Here is a 19,891-nt window from a genome sequence, read left to right as displayed (position 1 = left end):
ACTCATTTAGACAAAATTGAGGAGGGATCTATAAATATAAGGATGTTTGGCGTGGATTGTAATTACTGTCTTGGGGGATAATAGATGACGTGTCACGTTAACAACCTGGTAATCGGATGACGTGTTCGATTTACGAGCTCGAATACCTTCACCGGCGGTGACCAGAATCTCGATCTGCTGTGTCGCGAAAGGTCTTTAGTTAGCATAGACTTGCCGACGCACCGAAACAAAAAGAAAATGAAGGGGTGTTGAATATCCACGTGGCAGCCGCGCTGTCACATAGAAACTTTTTTTTTATAAATCGGCGCCAAAAAACTTTCAAAATTAGGCTCGTGGCGGAATCGTCCGAGTCCGGGTCGACTCGGTAACGGCCGGGAAACCGCCGGGATGGGACGAGACGGTTTAATAAAATTAAAATATAAAGGAAAAATACAGCTGTATATTTAATAGTGGCCCAACGTTCGTTTCCTGGATCGATCGCGTCTTCTTCAATCCTACGTTCTTCCGCGGCAGCCCTAGCCGATCGGAGATTCTAGATCTTGCTTGCGGAGGAAGATTGGAGTTTGATTTCCATGGATTACGTTCGGAGAGGTTCTCTCAAGCGGAAGATTCGATCCTCCAACTGTTTTTCTTGTTGCTTCAGAGGAAGAAGCGGAGATGACGGAGAAACCATCGAGAGAGGCCACGATTCTTCTTTGATTCGTTCTTCGGCGGCGTGGATGCGAGCCAAGGTCGACGAGATTCCAGAAATCAAGGAAAAGTGCCGAAGTCTTGCGTCTCGGATCGGAAGATCGCGTCGCAACTCGGCTGATTTCAGGTACGATCCGCTGAGTTATGCTCGCAATTTCGATGAAGGACCGAGTTTCGACGACGAGGACGAGGCGTCTCCGACTAATCCCCAGCTTAGGAGTTTCTCCGCCAGGCTGCCTCCCACGCCGCCGCATCCGACGGCCGCGGCGCAGTGCATTTAGCCGCTTTTCAATTTATGAAAGAAACATCGAAGAAACTCCTGCGATTGGTGTATTGTTTGATCGGTTTATGGGAGTAAAAGCCTTTACAATTGTTTTTCTGGATGATTTATAACTTTTGATGCAAGATCGGCGTGGCAATTATCCAGGTTAGAATCATCTCCTTTCCTTCAGATTCCTTGTATTTATTAACGTCGGACGACGGCATCAACGCAATTGGCGGGTCAGAATCCTGAATTTCTGACATTCAAAGCAATCAATCGTCTCCCACGAGTAAAAGCTTTACACGATCTCTTTCCAGACGAGATCGACGCGGCAGTTGGCGATTGAAATATTATCCAGGTTAGTATGAACTGTTTGTTTTTCATCAAATTTGCCCGAATTCGACGAGCAGTTACAGTCTTCCACGGATTCTTACTGGACGATTTCTGGTTTGTGATGAAAAATCTAACTTTCCTGCCGACGGTTCGAATTTTTATCCAGGTTTGTACAGTCCGCTTGTTGTTCGTCAGAGTCCGAGCATTTATTAAAGAATTAATGAGGGAGTAAAGGGCACAGGATAAATTATAAATTGTAGCAGAGTCAGCCCGATGGGGATTATTTATGATGGGCAGGACCTTACATTCTGTCTTATTTTGCTATGATGGTCTCTGTCGAAGCCAATTCTGCCTACAGAAATCTCACTGTCATACATTCTGGAAGTGAGAAAGAGGGAGAGAGAGAGTCAGAGATAGAGAGGGAAACTGGGAAAGATACGAGATATATATGGAAAAAAGAGGGGAAGAGAGAGATACTGAGACAGAGGGGAAAGAGAGAGAGAGACACACACACAGCAATCTGGCATTATATCCCTGTTGTATTTATTTACTTTGTGTCCAAGTTGTTGGTGGAAGTGGGGTCCTTATGTAATTGGGACATTTACGTTTAACACTGCATATTAACTCTTGAAAATACAAAAACTTTACATTTATGGAAAACTTTACATCTTGAAGGCCTTTGTTGGAATTGGTATACTAGAGAGAGAGAGACAGATAAGTAAAGACAGATAAGGAGAGAGAGAGGGAAAAGCAAGAGACAGAGAGAGAAATAGAGAGGGAAATGGCAAGAAACGGAGGGAGAAAGAGATATAGAGATGGTAATGGAGAGACAGAAATAAAGACAGATAGGGAAAGAGAGAGAGAGATAGAGAAATAGAGAGGGAAATGGCGAGAAACAGAGGGAGAAAGAGATATAGAGAGGGAAAGAGAGAAAGAAAGAGGGAAATAGCGTGGGTATAGTGCAGGGACGCGGACAGGACGGGACGGGATGGTATTTCGTCTGCGGTCAAAAAACTGTCCCGTCCAATAATCCCGGGACGAAAATTCGTTCCGTCCAGTCCTCCCGGGACGAATTTTCCTCGCGAGGCCACGTGTCAACATCTCAACCATCGAATGTGAATCTGATGGTTTCCCGTCCAGATTCATCCGTCCGTCATACGGGGACCTCCAGACAGGCGATTTTTTCGTCCCAGAGGACGAAAACCGTCCCTTCTGGCAGTCCCCAGGGGAAGGGCACTCGAAAGATGGAGAGAGAGAAAGAGAGGGAAAGAACATGAGACAGAGATGTAGAGAGAGGGAGAGGGAAAGACCGCGAGATACATATAGAGAGAGGGGAGGGAAAGAACGTGAGACAAAGGTAGAGAGAGATTGATAGAGGGAGAGAGAGAGAGATGTAGAGAAAGAGTGAGAGAGAGAACGGGCCTCTGGGCTCTCCAGAGTATTAAATAATGTGCTGAATGAATATAGTCCAACATTTACAGATAAAGAGATTTCTGTAAGCAGAATAGTTTTATTAGAGAGAGAGAGATGGAGAGAGTTTAAATCCAGCTCCGGTGCAGTTGATCGATGCAGGAGTCATGGCCGATCCTCCCAGCGCATCCGAAAGGACAAACCGAAGTTCTTCTTCCACGATCTGTTCTCAGCTCAGCGCAGCGCTGCAAATCTGTTCCAAGGTACGTACCACGCCATTTTCGATTCTCTCCGAGGTCGAGAAGAGTGACTTTTAAGATTTCTTCTCCGATCAGCACTTCACTTCCGGGGACTTCTCCGCCGGCGCAATGGCGGTCTCGGAAGTCGTCCGGATCCTGAACGATCAGGGGGAATCGTCGCCGTCTGTTTCCGAGGTTTCGCTGGCGGAAATCTTTGAGTTTTTGTCATCTCCCGCCGCCAATGAGGTGATTACAATTTTTTTAAAAAAATTGAGATTTAAGATTTTCAGTTCGTCGTCTCATACGTTGTTTTCTGTGTTTATAGATGACGGTGGATGCCCTCGCGACGGAGCTTCCCAGGGTTGTGGTGAAATTCGCCGGTGTCTCTGAAGATTGTAGCAAGTACGTGGAGAAGATTATTGACTTGCTAATTACCGCGTGCAATCCGCGTGACATGCTTTCAATCGTCTGTGAGGCGAGTAATAGATTGGAGAGCCTTAAGCGTTTTACTTTCTTCATGCTTTTGTATGGCTTTAGACTTCTGTTGACTAATTTATCTCAATTAAATCCTTCGAAATTCATGCTAATTTCTCGTGGAATAATGAACTTTCTATTGATCCTCTGGTGTTCAAACGCAAGAAATTTTCATTTTCATTGGGTACATTTTTCACAAATTCTGTTTCATGATGGCACGTGTGACATATAAAAAGAAAGAACAGCAACTTCGACTGGAAAAAAAAAAGCTAGAAGAGGAAGCCCTTACACCAGAAAGGGGAAGATCAATCGAGTCAACTAATTGTCCAGGAACCATAGTAGAGAAGGCTTCTTAATTCTATATAAAGAGAGACATTCGGGGAGCTCGGAGAGGCGTGTCAGGATCGGGAATTCCATACTCTCAGGTGGCTTACTGACCAGAAGGCTGTAATTCCTGAGCATCGGCAATGCTATAATTCCATTGTGAGTATTTTCTTTCTAGAATTCCTTTCCTATTTTGTTCGCTCCATATAATTGGTATCCGAGCTAGTTTCTGGGGAACCATGCAGCTCGAGGAGTTGGAATCAACAATTGAGGAGATCAAGACTGATATTGGAGATTTGAAGGCAGAGCTAAATTTGTTAGAAGATGAGATGAAGTTGAACATGGATTTGCAGATATTGGAAAATGAGAATCGAGACATACTGATTCACATGATGCAAAATAATACAGCAAGACTCGACTCAATTGTAACCTGAAGGGAAGTGTAAAGGGAAGGCAAAGGAGGCGATCTTCTGGAGCAGGGTGGAAGGACAGGAGATATAAACAAGGATGGCTATATTCACAGGAGATATACACACTGTGCTAGAGAAGTGGAGGTTCTAACATTCAGTGGGGAGGATGTTGAAGGATGGCTATATGGTATGGAGAAATACTTCAGAGTGCACAAAGTTGAGGAAAAGGGCACATTGTAGAAGCTGGTCTGATATGATCGTATACTTCCCTAGGGTATCTTAGACATTTTAGCCAATTAAGGACACTGTAGTCATTTGATGTTTAGGTTAGACTGCTTCCTTTTTCTATATGTAGCCCTCCCTATAGGAGGGCAGCCAAGACTTAAGGTAAGATCGGCCTCTTGGCTCACTATCTCAATCCTCCCTGTCTCGATCCCGTCCCCTTTACCGTCCAGAGATCCCATATCCCTGTGATCATCTCACTGGATCTTCAGCCAGCTACCCTCCAATCCAATCCCTACCCTACCATTTGGTTCTCTTCTAGTCTCCGACGATCCCCCTCCCCGCAATCCTCAACCCTTACAACCCATCATCAGGGAGCTCGTCCCTGGTCATACCTGCCTCCTTTGTTTGAACCCTCTGTCATTCGTGTTTCTACTCTCCTACCCGGGGAACTTCTACGTTGCCTCGCCCTCTACTTCCCTCCCAATACGAACCTAGATCAAGGTTCTTATCAGTGTCTTGCCTGGTTGGGATGAGTTTTACAACGGTACATATGGACTAAGGATCAGTATACTTTTCAATATCAGACTGATTTCAATATATGGAGCAGGAAATGTTTTGACGAGACATTATCTGACAACATCGGGCATCAATTTATGGACATTAAGGAATTCGGCATCATCAAAGAGCATAAGGATCAATTTGAAAGGCCATCTATTTACCCCCAATTGCAGAATGTGTAGTTGAAGAAACTTTTCAAGTTCCGCAACTGGAAATTCTAGCTGAAATTTTGAGGGAGAAGCCAAAAGGGTTGCAAACATTATGGATGCTGTAATGGAAGTGGAAAAGGGTAGATATTACATGGGAAGGATATTATGCATCACGACAAAAGCCTGTTCTGCCTTACACAATCAAGTGAGGTCTGACCAGCCATCTAACAAAGGGGGCGATGTGCCTGGGGGTGGAGCTATCTGACTCAGAAATGTGTTCATGAACCTAGAAAGACATGGACAGAGTTTACAACAGAGGGTCCCAGACGATGTTGCAAATAACAAGAGGAGATTCTACTCACTGAGGAAGAATACTCAAAGAGGAAGCCATGTGCACGTGTGTAATGTTTACATGGCCTAATGTTTTCTCTTTGAAGTAATGTTGGCAAATGAAAGGCCACTTAGGTCCAAGGCATGTGCGTGGGTGTAAAGGTTTCTTTACATGATCTAATGATGGCCATGAATTTCCTACCTCTCAATTGGGCAATACTAACTTGATTCGAGGAATTTCTTGGCTTACTTTGTTGGGATGGACCCACATTCACTGGGAGCAGTTGATACTCAAGTTCAAGGTAAATGACGAATTAATAACCTCAAAAGGGCATCAAAGTCTCTCTAGAGGATAAATAGCTCCAAAGTCTGTCAATGACTCTTTTAAGTAAAACAGTTGTTGGTACTGGAATTGTATTATTTGGTGGGAGTGACAGTCCACAACATGACAAATAAGATCAAAGAATTAGATGAATTTTTGAGGTGAAAGAATTAGAGTATTTGACTAACCATCAACCTTTCCTCCACCCTTAGAGTTCAACCACTCTTAACAGATGTTGCCTAACACTCAACTCCTGAATCTCAAAGCCTACAGGTGTTCGTAGGACACAAATGATGGAATAAAGAAATTGATCCAAGAAGTATTAGAGTTTTGAGTTTATATGACCCTCTCACTGTCCATTCTCGAGCTCTGTACTCTTACTAAAGAAGAAAGATACTGGCTGGTCTATTCGTTTTGTTTACCATGCTTTGAATAAAATGACAGTACCAAAACAATACCCTACTCCTATTGTTGAAGAACTTCTAGACAGGTTGCATGGATCCCATGTCTTTTCCAAACTGGATCTTAAATCAGGGTATCACCAGATCTGTATGAAGGAAGAAGATATTACCAAGAAAACATTTAAGATACTTGAAGGTCATTTAAGACACATGAAGACAATTTTTCATATATTTGCATGAAATTCGTTACATACTAATCCAAAAAGTGCCAATTTGGTTGTGCTTAATTAGCCATTAGATTTCCCATGAAGGAGTGATACAAACCAACATGGTTCATATCGCAAGCAGGACAGACAGAGGAAATCAGACAGAATGGTCATCTCCAAGGGGAAGAGGTTGTTGGCATACTACGGCGACAGCGAACATCATCAATTTTGAATACCACTCCAGAGTAAATATCTTTTCCTGTCCTCCAACAAAGAGGACTATGTCTTTGAAGGAAGAGACAGGAAAGGACAGTGTTGAGACCCACTGATACTCGTAATGAAAACTCCAAAATGCTGTCCTCAACAAAGTTCGAACACAGAACAAATGGGAAAAGGTGGAAAAAGATAGAGGGAAACAGAAAGGAACGGAGTGGAGCACGCTTGCTCCCCTTGTCACCAGGAGGCTCGGTTGCAGGGTTTAAGGTTGCTGTAGGAACAGGAAAGGAGAGGAGTTAGGGTCAGGGTAAAAGGGTGAGAGAGAGAGGGGAGGGGACTCACGATAGGATTTTCTTCCTCCTCCCAGCTCCATGGTCTCCTCTCTAAAATAGAGGGTCAGTTGGGAGTCAAAACGTCCCCCGGGGAAGTCGAAGCATCCCCCGGGGAAGTTGAAGCGTCCCCCGGGGAAGTCGAAAGGGCCCCCTGACCTTTCGACTTCCGTCTCTGGTAAACCCTTAGCGGGGTCTTAACAATTCTCCCCCCTTGAAGCGCTGACTTGTCCTCAAGTTGGAATTCTGGAAAACAGGCGGCCATCTGCGCAGCATCCTCCCAGGTTGCCTCAAAATCGGGGAGACCCCGCCATATAATCAGGACCTGTGTACCTTCACCTGTATATTTATAGTCTTGGATGGCCTCCGTGGAAACCTGCCAGACAAGGTCCTTTGATAGCGTGGGAGGTATATCTTGAGAGGCTTCGTGGATGCCCCCTGCCTCTTGAGAAAGCTGCTCTTGCACTACCCGTTCCAATTCATCCTTCTGCGCAGGCGAATAACAATAGGGTCGTACACTGACCGGGATGGTGTTCGGCAAGAGAAGGATGCGGTGGTCGATGCTGCGCCGCGGATGGAGACCCTGGGGTGGTCCAAACGTTCGGGTAAATGTAGCTTGCAACTTCTCACATAAGCGGGATGTCTCGGTCTCAGAGATTGGCTGAGAAATGCCCGAAGCATAATGAAACTCCAAGTGGAATCTCCCGGAATTTCGACGGCGGTGCTCGGGTCGCGTGGGAAGAGGCGTGGAAGGGTCGCCCCTGAGGGTATGGTGAACGCCGTCGATGCTGAACCTGAGCATCAAGAGGTCATAATTAGTGTTCACCCAGCCAAGGCGCCGCAGCCATTGCACGCCAAGAATCACTTCAATTCCAATGCGCTCTAATGGTAAGAAATCTTGGATGACAGAGAGGCCCTGCACTGTTAACTCCAGGTCTCGACATAGTTGATGGCCTTGTAAGACATAGCCATTGCCCAAGGTGATATCATATGGGTTGATGTCGATCAGCTGAATGCCCAATTTGACCAGAATAGACTAGGTTATGCGTGGGAGGTATATCTTCATTGACTAATTGTCTGCAGACAAAATTGTGCGTCGTACCTCCGTCGACCAGAATAGATATTTGCTGCCCACGAAGCATGCCCATCAACTTCAGTGTGCCCTGCGAAGTTAGGCCTAGCATTGCATTCAGCGTCACCTGTAACTCATCGTCTGGGGTTGGGGGACACTCCTCTTTGTCCTCCAATGAAGGCCAGTAGTCGGCCTCACTCTGGACCAAATAAAGCCGCAGCTCGCTCTTGCAGCGGTGGCCCGGTGTGAATTTCTTGTTACAGTGGAAACAAAGCCCCTTCGCCTTCCGCATTCTCCATTCTTCCTCTGTCAGACCCACATAGGTCCTGCCCCCTTTTTTGCCCGGCTCGGAAGCCATTTGGCCCCCCACCGCAGCAGGTAGAGACTGTGTGCTTGGCGGTGGTCAGTTTCCCCGCTCTCGTAGGGATTGAGCCGTTGCCATCTTCGTTTGAACCCCCTGCAAGACTTGAGACAGCTGGTGCTCGGCCTCCAAAGCATATTCTTGCATCTCATCGAGGGATTGCGGCTTACACCTTGTGACCTCAGAACGAATATCCTGTTGGAGAGCCGAGAGGAATGCCTTTGCAAGGATGTCGGAAGGAATAGTGAACGCGTACCCTGCTAACAGCTCAATTTCTGCAATAAGTTCTTCCACTGTCCCCTGCTGCTCGAGCTTAAACAAGCGATGATGCGCCTCATCTGTCGAATACCCAAAGCGCTTAGAGATCCGCCTGCCATCCTTCCAGATGCATCGCCACCAATTGAAGACGTTCATGGGTTGCCGTAGGGTGCAAATGAAAGTATTGATCAACCCGCTGTAGCCATCCTTCTGGGTTGTCGCCCGAGAACACTGGCAGGTCGCCCTTGCGGTAAACACGGGGGAGATCCGACTGACGTCCCATTCCAGCATGAGGGTCTTCATCAGGCACATTGCATGCAGGCGGAAATGCCCAAATCGTGTCTCGGTGTGGTAGGATCGGTGGCGGTCAACCCGTCACACGAGTACGCTGGGTAGCCTGACGATCTGCCATGAGAGTAATTCCAGTATGGTGGCCCCCGCGATCTTCTAGGGGAAAGGCGCGTGCCGGTGGTAAGCCCGAATCCCATTCTGGAAATCGCGCGTTAGGGTCGCTCGCGCCGATATGCCCTGAATAAAGCGGCATCGATCCACGCATGTCTTGCATCGGTATGGGTATGGATGGAGACCCACGCAGCCGAGGATGTGGGGGCAGGGGGGCGAGACGCGGCATGCCGGGAGTCAACAGTCCTGTGTGGTCAGGCGGCACGGGAGCCGGTGGTGGCAGTGTGTCGCGAAGGGAAGCGTTGTCGTCTCCCGAGCTGTTGGGTCGCACCGGAGGTCTTGGAGACTTGCCCTGCCCTGTGTCAGAGTTCGTTCCTTTGGTAGCGAGGGTTTAAAGAATCCGTTCCAGAGCAGCGGTAGTCGTCTTCTGACTTTCGTCCAACCTCGCCGTAAGCACGACTAGGGCGTCCGCTGTGTTTTGGGAGACAACAGATAGCTGGTCCACTCGCCCGTCTAACTCCTCCATTCGCCCTAATGTCAGCCCCGTCCGCATGCACAGGTCGCTGGAAGGCTAGCTCTGATACCAAAATGTTGAGACCCACTGATACTCGTAATGAAAACTCCAAAATGCTGTCCTCAACAAATCTCCAAGATTTCCTCCTATGCCTATTCCTACCTTTTATGTCTATTAAAAAAGAATGCCTTCCACAGGAGTCAGTTCCAAAAGCCACGGTGGACAGACTGGAGAGCCCAGCATCCAAAGAGCAGAGGCAGGCCTTTTCCAGTGGCAGACAGGCCTAGGTGGCCCAAGCTAGTGTTGGAACAGTTGGTTGTAGGGCAAGCTAGGGTGCAGATGGGTTTCAGATGGTGGCATGCTCTCCTGGATAGCAGTTGGAAATCTAATGGTGGTGGCGGCTCTGGCGACCACGGCATCGGCATAGGAGGAGTTGCATTCCACCTTGTTTGTAATGGCAGTGTAAGGAAGCAGTATGACAGTGGGTGGCAGATCAAGTGGCGCTCATATCAAATGGTACAAATCGACGTGGTTCATATGGTGAAATCAGATCATATCAACAGAAAGGGGACCGTCAAACCCTAAAGGGAAGTACAGGAAAGGGGCGAAAAAAAGCAGAAATGCCCTTAGTGGACTGAAGGGACCATGGAGATCATATCAACCTTCCAGTTAAAGGTTCATCGTGGAAACCTCTATCAACTATTCAAGAATGGTTTCCAGACTTCCACCTTGAGGACCAATGGATGGAGGTGGAAGGGGGGCGGAAATTGACACGGTACCAAGTGTGACGTATATGATATAGAATAACAAGTGTAGATGGAAAAGAAAGAAGCTAAAAGAGGAATCACGTACGCTAGCACATGGGCAGTCAATCGAGTCAACAAACTGTCCAAGACTGGTAGTAGATGAGGCTTATTGATTCTATATAAAGAGGGACATTTGGGAAAAGGGGACATCAGGCATTTGGCTGGTTTTTTCAGAGCAGGAGAGTTCTCAAGCTCTGGGGGCTGCATTTTGGGTCCTCAAGCTTTGAAAGACATGGCCAGATTGGGAATTCCATACTCTGAGGTGGCTCAGTGACAAGAAGGCTGTATATCCTGAGGACCGGCATTGCTATAATTCCACTGTGATTATTTTCTTTCAAGAAATCCATGCTTGATTGTTTGATAGCGTGTGATATTGTTGTATTATTTGATATATTTCTTAACATTTTGCTTCAGGGTTGATAAAGAAATGGGTCTCTATTTTACAACCAAGTGTTTAAGCTGAAAATGAGTAGAATACGTTTGTAAAAGAATTATAACCGTTCTATTTTGAATTTGTTAGATGAATTTTCCAATTTCCATTTAATCTTTATCTTAAATGTGGGTGGGCAATACTTGGTTCAAATATATGTCTAAGAATAATCACAATTTGATAATTTTTGGGATTGCATTTTTTTCAGGCATTAGATTCTCAAATAAAGGTCTCTACCATACCTATTGATTTTTTAGTTCTCCTTAGAGGACTGTCAAAAGGTAGTTCACATTAACGTTTGGCTTTCTATTAATTTATTTTATGCAGAGATTTTCTGGACTAACCATTGGTCTGCTGGATTTAATATTTAGTTATAACAGCTGTAAGGAGGCATCATTTTCAACAAATTAAAGTAGCACTTCCTGTCGTTTTCAAAGTAATCCGAGCTATATCATCAGAATTTGATGAAGAAGACGAGGCCTCCCTTCTTGATTTTTTCAGAACGGTTACTGAAATTGGAATATCCATCAAGTCTGTATGTGAGAAATTGGTATGAATTTCATTAACTCTCATTCTTCTTCTTTTTTTTCATGCGGTAAAAGTCACCTTTTTGGAAACTGTGGAATCTTAGTTTCTTTGCATTATTAGGAGGAAGAAAAGAAAGAAGAGCTTCGTGCTTTACTCAGTCTGTATACGCTACACCTTCTGGTCAGTTTCACTGATCTTCGAAAAGTATTAGGAACTGATATTTCTTAGGAAGTTATATTTTTTTGTTTTTTTAATTGATTTAAAAATCTTGTAGGCATTCTTTTCCACGAATAACTTGACGAATAAAGTTCCAAGCTGTGTTTGCCTAGTGAAAGAATTATCTATGTTATTTCCATTCTGTGGATTGTCCTACTCCCGCCTTATAACTGGAGATACGGTTGAATCAATCATTCGGGTCGTTTGTGGAGGTACATTCCTGATAATTCAAAGATAAAGTTGCTTCTTCTAAAATATGCCTTCATGATCTTATTTTATCGATGCATTTTTTATGTCAAAAAAAACTATTATGTCATCTGACAATGTTGAACGTGCTGCAGAAGATGATGATGATGATGATCTTTTGATGTGGTTGCCTTGGGCCAAAGGAGGAGCATGCCTTGCAGGTATCCCTTTTACTTATAAGCAGTAATTTTGTGATTTTAGTTAGGATTTGGCTGGTCCCCTTGAGGATGACGATGGATGATGATAGTGATGATGAAGGATCATCATCAATATCATCATTCTTATAAGCATGTCGATGATAAATTCATAATTGTCTCATCATCTCTTTATAACCGTCTCATCATTGTCTCACTATCACCTCGTCATTCATCCCCCTCCAAAGACGGACGACAAAATATGGGGATGAGGTGGACAAAATTATCATCATCCATCAACCATAATTTGTACCAAAATTCCGTCTTCCTCGTCATTTCATTTGTAAACTCATTTATTTTTATGACAGTGGTGTGGGGTTTTGCTTATGAGGATGTTTCAAAAGCCGCAGGAGAGGACATAGCCTCTCTTTTTGATGAACTTCGTGCAAACCCCGCCAAGCGATGGGAGGCAGTGGGGACTTTAAAGCTCATTTTCTCCTCCACTAATTATTCGTGGAAAATAAAAGCCGACACAGTGGAGTTTCTTCTCAATATTATGAACGCCGTTAAGGATGCAGACAGAGATAATGATGCTGCCAACTTATTTCTAATGCCCAGCTTGTTTGCTTCTTTGGAGGTACTATTTCTCCCTCTTTCCTTTCTTCAAAAGAGAACCTCTCCCTATCCTTCACGCACTTGCAACCCTTTTTTATGCGAACAATTCAATAATTTCAGGGTCTTCAGAAAGTGATGATGTCATCTGCTGATGCGACATTGAGGAAGAAAGCTTTCTCTGCTTTTAGAAAAGTGAGTGGATCATTACCAACCATGCCCTACGCCAGCACAGTTAGTTTTAGGGTTTGGTGATCCGACCTAAGTGGTCTAACCACAATTGGATCAAGTTAATTAATCGATCTTTTAATCTGGTCAACAATCAATCTCATTTTTTAGTTCAATTGACTCTATCTGATCATGATGAATGTTCGATCCAAAGAGCAGTATCTAGACTAGATAAAGTTGGGCACTTTTTTTCCCTTTCGTCTGGATTTTTCCACGTGTGACATGCTTTCTGTTTTGTCATGTTATTTTTATTTATGTTTTTTTTATCAATATAAATGGTCAATCAGATGATCGATCAATGACAAATGAGGGATCAAGATTGATCAATCAATTTGATCCGGTTTTGATCGCACCTGAGCCTTACTTCCAGCTTATGACTTATAATTCTTTTTTATGTGAAATTCATTTTGGGTTTCCAAACTAAAGCTTGGATCAAAATAGCGTTCATAAGTATGGAAAAAATTATGGAAATGCGATTTTTCTAATGCTGGGACAACTGTCAGGTTTTGGCTGATATTCCAGGTCCTCAGAGGTTTGACTTGCTGAAGGCGCTGATAACGCATAGTTCATCTCCTGACATGGTAAACAATTTTCTTGCCATAATTGAATGTAGTCATACAAAAACATTGCAGACTTACTATATTTAAGGTTAATGGCTACCGTAGATTGGGCTTCTTATAGACCTGGTCCGTGACGAGGTACACAAGGAGGGTACAAAGCAGGGTGATGGGGCCTCCTCCTATTGGACAGAGAACGCTCTTGGCCTCGTTGAGATGGTCTTAAGACCTCCCAAGGGTGGCCCCCCTTCCTTTCCCCAGGATGGTGTACCGGTACCTCTCTCTCTCTCTCTTTCTCTCTCTCTCTCTCCCCTCCCTCTCTCTCTATCTATTTACCTATCTATTTCTCTCTCTATCTCTCTATCCCTTTCTTTGTATCTCTTTCTCTCTCTTGCTTCTCTCTATCTCTATATTCATCTCTCTATCCTTATTTCTCTCCCTATCTCTCTATCTCTCTCTTTCCCTTTCTCTCAATATACTTTTCTGCATCTTTATGTACCCACTGTGGGTACAGAGAGAACCGTCTCTCTTCCTCTCAATATACTTTTCTGCTTCTTAATCTACCCATTGGTAGGTAGAGAGAGAACACAGTCTCTCTCTCTATCTCTCTATTTCTGTCCATATACTTTTTCCCCTCAGTCTGGTGCTTACGTGGTCCTTTCGACCAGGTCTTGGCGGCGCTCAATCTGTACCGCTTCATCCTAATAAGGGCATCTTCGGGTAAGTCTATTGAACTTAGCCTCAGTCCAATTCAGCGGTCAAACTTAATGTCTCTCCTGATTTTGACAGGAGAAAACTTAGGGAGTCCGGTCACCGCTTCCCAGCTGCGTAAAGCCTACACAGACTGGCTTATTCCCCTCCGCAAACTGGTGACGGGACTCCAAGTGAGCACCGAGAACGAGGGCGGTGAGCTTAATCTCCATGTGGAGTGCTCTTTCAACCCCCTTCAACTGGTCCTCTACCGCTGCATCGAGCTGGTCGAAAACTGTCTGAAAGATCGTTGACTTTTCAGTCCTGTTCAGGTCAGACCCCTTCTTTCCATAGAAAAAAAAATTTCTCAATTCTATTCGTCGTTAGTTTAATTTAATCGCTCTCCGATTATTGAAAATTAGAGGGTTTATAAAAGGCCTGTTGACTTTTCAGTCCTCGCGTCCAAGTCAGGGTTTCTATTGAAACAGATATTTCTGAATTCTTTCACTTTTAAACTGATTTAATCGTTGTTCGATTACCGGGAATATAGAAGATTTACAGAAAGAATGATCAAGTGAAGTCCGTTGACTTTTCAGTCCTCGTGGTCAGGTCAGACCCCTTCTTTCTATCGAAAAATAAAGTTCTATATTTGATTCCTTTGTAGTTTAATTTAATCGCACTTCGATTACTGAAAGTTTAGAGTATTTGTAGAAAGAATGACCAAATGACCTTTCTATAGAAAACAAAATTCTAAATTCTGTTCGGTTTTAGTTTAAATAATTTAATCGCTCTTCGATTACTGAAAGTTTAGAGGATTTGTAGAAAGAATGACCAAATGACCTTTCTATAGAAAACAAAATTCTAAATTCTGTTCGGTTTTAGTTTAAATAATTTAATCGCTCTTCGATTACTGGAAAAATTAGAGGATTTACAGTGGACGGCCTGCTAGATCTCGTTTGGTAAGCAGTTCAGGTCAAATGGGAAGACGCCAGCTGGCAGGTTGGGGGTCAGCTGGACCCCACCTCCGTTGACTTCTCTTGGTCTCTCCTCTCTCATCGGCGGTGATCTGCTCGATGACTGCAGCAAAGAAAATTACCAAAAAATATTATTTCTTGATCGGGAATTATTCAGGGCAGAAACGTAGTATTATTAAAGGTTGACCTTGAAACTCTTTAACGACGTGTTCTCTTCAAGCAACACGCCGTAAATCTCCTCTTGCCTGGACAGCTCCTAAACAAGTCAGCCAAGCCCATTAATCTTTGAATTCAGACAACGCTCTAAAACGCGTTGAAAGTCAAAACAAGTTGACCAGAAAGCAGATATTAATATCGCAGATGGGGTTGGGCTATGGACGAACTATGAATAGGTAGACGGATAGGAGAGAGAGATAAGGGATACCTTGCGGAGCACTTTCTGTTCTTCAAGCAGTGAGTCTTCCATGGCTCGCAACTCTGGCATTGACTGTGTTCATCGATGAATGACAGAAACTTAGTCGGAATCCTCCGATTATTGAACTAGTCATGTAAGGGAACTGATGGATGCATTGATAGAGAGAGAGATAGGCAGTTTGATTGATAGATTAGTTGACAAAAGAAAGAATCAATTGATGGGTGCACAGCAGAGAGATAGATAGAAGGATGGGTGGGTAGACGTATCGAGATTCATCACAGAGAGATAGATGAAGAGATGAACGGATGGATGGATAAATCGAGAGAGGGAGATAGATGGATAGAGAGAGAGCGATGAAATTACTTTCTCGCTGTCTAGAGAGAGAAAGAGAGAAAGCGCACCATTTTCTTTCCCTGCCGCCTGTCGGCAGGAGAGCTCTTGTAGGAAGAGCTCGACCTAAACGGCTGATGGGTCATCCGAACGCTATCTGCTGCGGCTGCCGCCATGGCCAATAAGAAGATCAAGATGAAGATGAAGAAGAAGAAGAAGATGATGATGAAGAAGAACGGGCCACACAAGCTGATGAGTTGAAGAATATCAAAAGGCCATCGCCATCATCTACCGCCACAGTGGAAGAGTATATAATAATGACGGGGGTACATAAGACACAGTTCTCTCATGATTGACGACAAAGCGAAGCCGCGGTCGAGATAGCGCGTGACGCAGTTAAGAGAAAAAAGAAATAATAAAGGAAAAACTGGCGGTCCGATCCAGACGGACATCCGTCCGCTGGATCTGATCTGATCTGATCTGATCTGACATTCCACTGATGGCCCCCCCGAGCGGCGCGTTATTTTCCTGCTCCCAGTTCTTGCGCCGCCTGCGACACGTGTCGAGGAGAGAGAAAGTGTTTTGAGACAGAGATGGATGAGTGGAGAGAGAGATGTGGACTGGGTGGGAGAACTGTTGAACCCAGCATCGTAGGTGTTGGGTATTTGTGGGTAGAGAGAGAGATGGGCAGAGAAAGAGAGAGATATGTGCAAGGGGAGGGAGACCCGTTAAACTGAACGTCATATATGTTGGGTATTTGTGGGTAGAGAGAGAGAAAGATTTGTGGGTTCATAGAGAGAGATGTGCACAGGATGGGAGAACCGTTAAATTCTGTACTGTAGAAGTTGGGTATTTGTGGGTAGAGAGAGAGAGATTTTTGGGTTCATAGAGAGAGATGTCCACGGAGTGGGAGAATCATTAAACCCATTATCGTAGAAGTTGGGCATTTGTGGGTAGAGAGAGAGAGAGATGTCCACGGGGTCGGAGAATCATTAAACCCATTATCGTAGAAGTTGGGCATTTGTGGGTAGAGAGAGAGAGAGATGTCCACGGGGTGGGAGAATCATTAAACCCATTATCGTAGAAGTTGGGCATTTGTGGGTAGAGAGAGAGAGCTGTCCACGGGGTGGGAGAATCGTTAAACCCATTATCGTAGAAGTTGGGCATTTGTGGGTAGAGAGAGAGAGAGATGTGCACGGGGTGGGAGAACCAATACATGATGTTGGGTATTTGTCGGCAGAAAGAGAGATTTGTGGGTTCATAGAGAGAGAGAGAGATGTGCACGGGGTCGGAAAACCACTAAACCCCATATCTTAGAACTCTGGTATTTGTGTGTGGAGAGAGATATATATGGACCGGGTGAAATTCTCATTAGACCATAAGACCCAGAATCGTTCAAGTTTAGGGCATAGGAGTTTGTGGGTTCATAGATAGAGATATGGGCAGAGGAAGAGAGAGAAGTGAAGGGGTTGGGAGAATCATTAAACCCAGTATCGTAGAAGTTGAGTATTTGTGGGTAGAGAGAGAGACAGACAGATAGAGAGATATGGACTTGGTGGAACCATTAGTCTTGGAATTGTAGAGAGAGAGATGGGCAGAGAAAGAGAGAGATGTGCAGGGGGTGGGAGAATTATAGTGCAGGGACACAGACTGGATGGTAATTTTGTCCGTGGACGAAAAAATCGTCCCGTCCAGCACTTCGGACGATTGACCGGAGGAAGAATCGTCCGCTCGTCCCCGGATGGGATAATTGCATGGACGAAATAACCGTCCCGTCTAGGGCCGTGGAAGGGGGACGGGACGGTTATTTTGTCCTGTGGGAGTATAGTATGCGCCTGACATATCCACCTGCCCGATGCACGTGTTACGCCACATGTCAATTTCTGAGTGGTCTAATGCTGGTGCACACCCTGTTTCATCCCGGGGATGTTGGACGGGACAAGAATTTCTTAGACGGGACGGGATGTGGACGAAAAAAAATGGGACTGGACAAAGCCTAGACGGGACGATTTAGATGAAACTCTAAACGTTGGGACGTAGGACGGGATGAACTTCATCCCGTCCCATCCATCGTCCACGTCCCGGACGATCCGTAACTTTAGGGAGAATCATTAAACTCAATGTCTTAGAAGTTGGGTATTTGTGGGTAGAGAGAGAGATAGGCAGACAAAGATATGTGGCATGGGTGGAACCATCAACACGATGGGTAGATATAAATATATATAAGCAAATCTCGAGCGTTGAATTTTATTGGATATCTTTTTGGTCAACCATCCATCCTCATTGATTTTTGGTGCATGGACCTAAACCTTACCTGAAGTTCGGTCCGGTTTAGGTCCATGCCGAAAAACCAGCCCGGACCTGGACTATCAAACCCAAATTCCAATGCACCAAAAATCAATGAGGATGGATGGTTGACCAAAAAGATATCCAATAAAATTCAACGCTCAAGATTTGCTTATATATATATATATCGGCAGAGGGAGAGATGTGAACGGAGTGGGAGAACCATTGGACACCATCATAGAGAGAGATATGGATGGGTTGGAACCATTAAACCCAGCATCGTAGGCAATTGTGGATAGAGGGAGAGAGAGAGAGATGGGTACGAGAAGGATAGACATCTATGAAAAAACAATCTAATAGGCATACGGAAAAGAGATGTGTGAAGAGAGAATACTTTCAGATATCATGAGACAAGAAAATATGCCTACAAAAAATAAAAGTAAGGTAGGGAGTAACTTTCCTCTGAAACCTAACGCATCACCCAAATCTAAGGAATAGTATTAGTATTAATGGACAACTAATAAAGTTTTTAAAAGAACTACATTATTGATCATTAGTTCATTTGGAGTAGATTTACGTTTATGTCGAGTTCCTAGAAGACTTCTGAGCGTCAAAGCAAATATAAAGTAAGAATAACTCTCAGCCTAATTTTAGTGACTTTATCCTCCATTTAAGTTTTATGCTGAAGGATAACTCATCTACTATTGTCTTGTCTATCATCAAATGGCATGCGTTCAACAATTATTTGAAGTATTATAGAGCAAACATCATCTTGATCCCTGCCTCGTATGCTAGTATGTTAATATTATTTGGATCTTAAATCATCCTAATTTAATTTTAATTTTCCTTTTATAATTTTTTTGATTTTTGGGATGATGTTCTGAAATGAACTATTTATTTTTCAGAGATAAAGGATGCCTAAATTATTAACATATGATAGGCAGTACAGTAGAATCTTAGACTCTTTATTTTTTATGATATTTTATAGACGTTTAAACTTACTTTAAAAAAGGCAGTGAAAATTTTTTCGAGGAAAAGTTATTTCATAGTTAAAATTGCTATTTTTCATGATGTTATTAGTGAAATTTTATCAAGATATATAGATCTAAGCATTAGATTTAATATTTTATGTCCATATATGACATATATCATATCATCTTTAAGTCATGATGGTAACTTAATTATTTATGTCAATGGTTTTTCTATCACTTCTTGGGGTGGGACTAATTTATAAGGAAATATAAACGATTTTTTATGATTATCTAATGCATCGATTAACAATTATAGAAACTAAGTGTGATGTGGTTTTTTATTTACATTAACAACTATTTAGAATCAAAAAATAAATTAAATACAGTAAATATATTATTTGATTTTATAATAAAATGTTTCGCTTGATTTACTAATTTCAAAATTTTCTATTATATTTTATATATGAAAAAATCATGTTTTAGTGCACATTCTGGTTTCAGGCATTTCTTGGCCAATATGAAGCCAGATTGAAGCTACTTTAAGGGAACCAGGTTCATAAGAGGGTTGCATTCTGAGATCAATGACAAAAGTGCTCATGCATGTCTTTACAGATCATTCAACCAGTCTGCTAAAGGATGAGTGTCACTTTATCGACCCACTTTACAAAGGATTAACTGGTGGACATCTAGTAGTATAAAATATTGTGGTATGATAGTGTTTTGATATTATATCAAACTTTCAGAGCTTATTCTAGAAACAATAAGATAATTTATTTACAGTATTAAAAATGTTAATTTATGATAAGATCATTACCGCCCATCCACAATGTGTCTTCAATGTCATTGCATCTGAGCTAGGATGGTTTGAAATTACACTATCATGACATGAATCAACATGATTGACGACTAAATTCAGTGAAATTTTCCCCAAGTAGCACCCACTATATGTCCTTAATGTCTATGCAGTAGTGACTACAGGACTA

At 43.5% G+C, this 19,891-nt stretch overlaps 3 protein-coding genes and 1 long non-coding RNA gene across 12 annotated transcripts; 3 read left to right on the top strand and 1 right to left on the bottom strand.

Annotated features, from left to right (window-relative positions):
* The first annotated feature begins 572 nt into the window (after nt 1-572).
* Nucleotides 573-971, top strand: LOC144709567 (uncharacterized). The gene has a single exon (XM_078583143.1). It carries the CDS (start codon nt 573-575, stop codon nt 969-971), a length of 399 nt encoding a protein of 132 aa, XP_078439269.1.
* LOC144709123 (uncharacterized) lies at nt 971-1,589 on the top strand. The gene is made up of 2 exons (XR_013582964.1): nt 971-1,310; nt 1,452-1,589. It is a non-coding gene; the product is annotated as an uncharacterized LOC144709123 (long non-coding RNA).
* Nucleotides 1,590-2,643: 1,054 nt separating this feature from the next.
* Nucleotides 2,644-19,632, top strand: ALF4 (aberrant root formation protein). 9 transcript variants are annotated; one of them, XR_013582963.1, is made up of 16 exons: nt 2,647-2,958; nt 3,031-3,180; nt 3,260-3,409; nt 10,930-11,002; nt 11,093-11,271; nt 11,370-11,429; nt 11,524-11,677; nt 11,807-11,872; nt 12,214-12,482; nt 12,581-12,652; nt 13,189-13,266; nt 13,351-13,515; nt 13,911-13,962; nt 14,032-14,264; nt 14,483-14,541; nt 19,410-19,632. XR_013582963.1 is itself a non-coding variant. In XM_078582536.1 (15 exons), the coding sequence occupies exons 1-14, from the start codon at nt 2,863-2,865 to the stop codon at nt 14,244-14,246; spliced, it is 1,779 nt and encodes a 592-aa protein (XP_078438662.1). In that variant the 5' UTR covers nt 2,647-2,862; the 3' UTR covers nt 14,247-14,264; nt 19,410-19,632. The 9 variants fall into 9 exon arrangements, 8 of the variants coding, with proteins under 8 accessions (XP_078438667.1, XP_078438666.1, XP_078438663.1 ...); XM_078582536.1 differs by lacking the exon at nt 14,483-14,541; XM_078582535.1 differs by lacking the exons at nt 14,483-14,541; nt 19,410-19,632 and adding an exon at nt 14,386-14,447.
* LOC144709122 (uncharacterized) lies at nt 14,809-15,962 on the bottom strand. Its single transcript, XM_078582542.1, has 4 exons — nt 15,723-15,962; nt 15,331-15,393; nt 15,094-15,162; nt 14,809-15,009 (listed from the first exon to the last, which is right to left on the bottom strand). Exons 1-4 carry the CDS (start codon nt 15,825-15,827, stop codon nt 14,878-14,880), a joined length of 369 nt encoding a protein of 122 aa, XP_078438668.1. The 5' UTR covers nt 15,828-15,962; the 3' UTR covers nt 14,809-14,877.
* Nucleotides 19,633-19,891: the final 259 nt, after the last annotated feature.

This window comes from Wolffia australiana, chromosome 11 (assembly GCF_029677425.1).
Source record: "Wolffia australiana isolate 7733 chromosome 11, ASM2967742v1".
Lineage (NCBI taxonomy): Eukaryota > Viridiplantae > Streptophyta > Magnoliopsida > Alismatales > Araceae > Wolffia > Wolffia australiana.
This window is presented reverse-complemented; position numbering and strand designations above follow the sequence as displayed.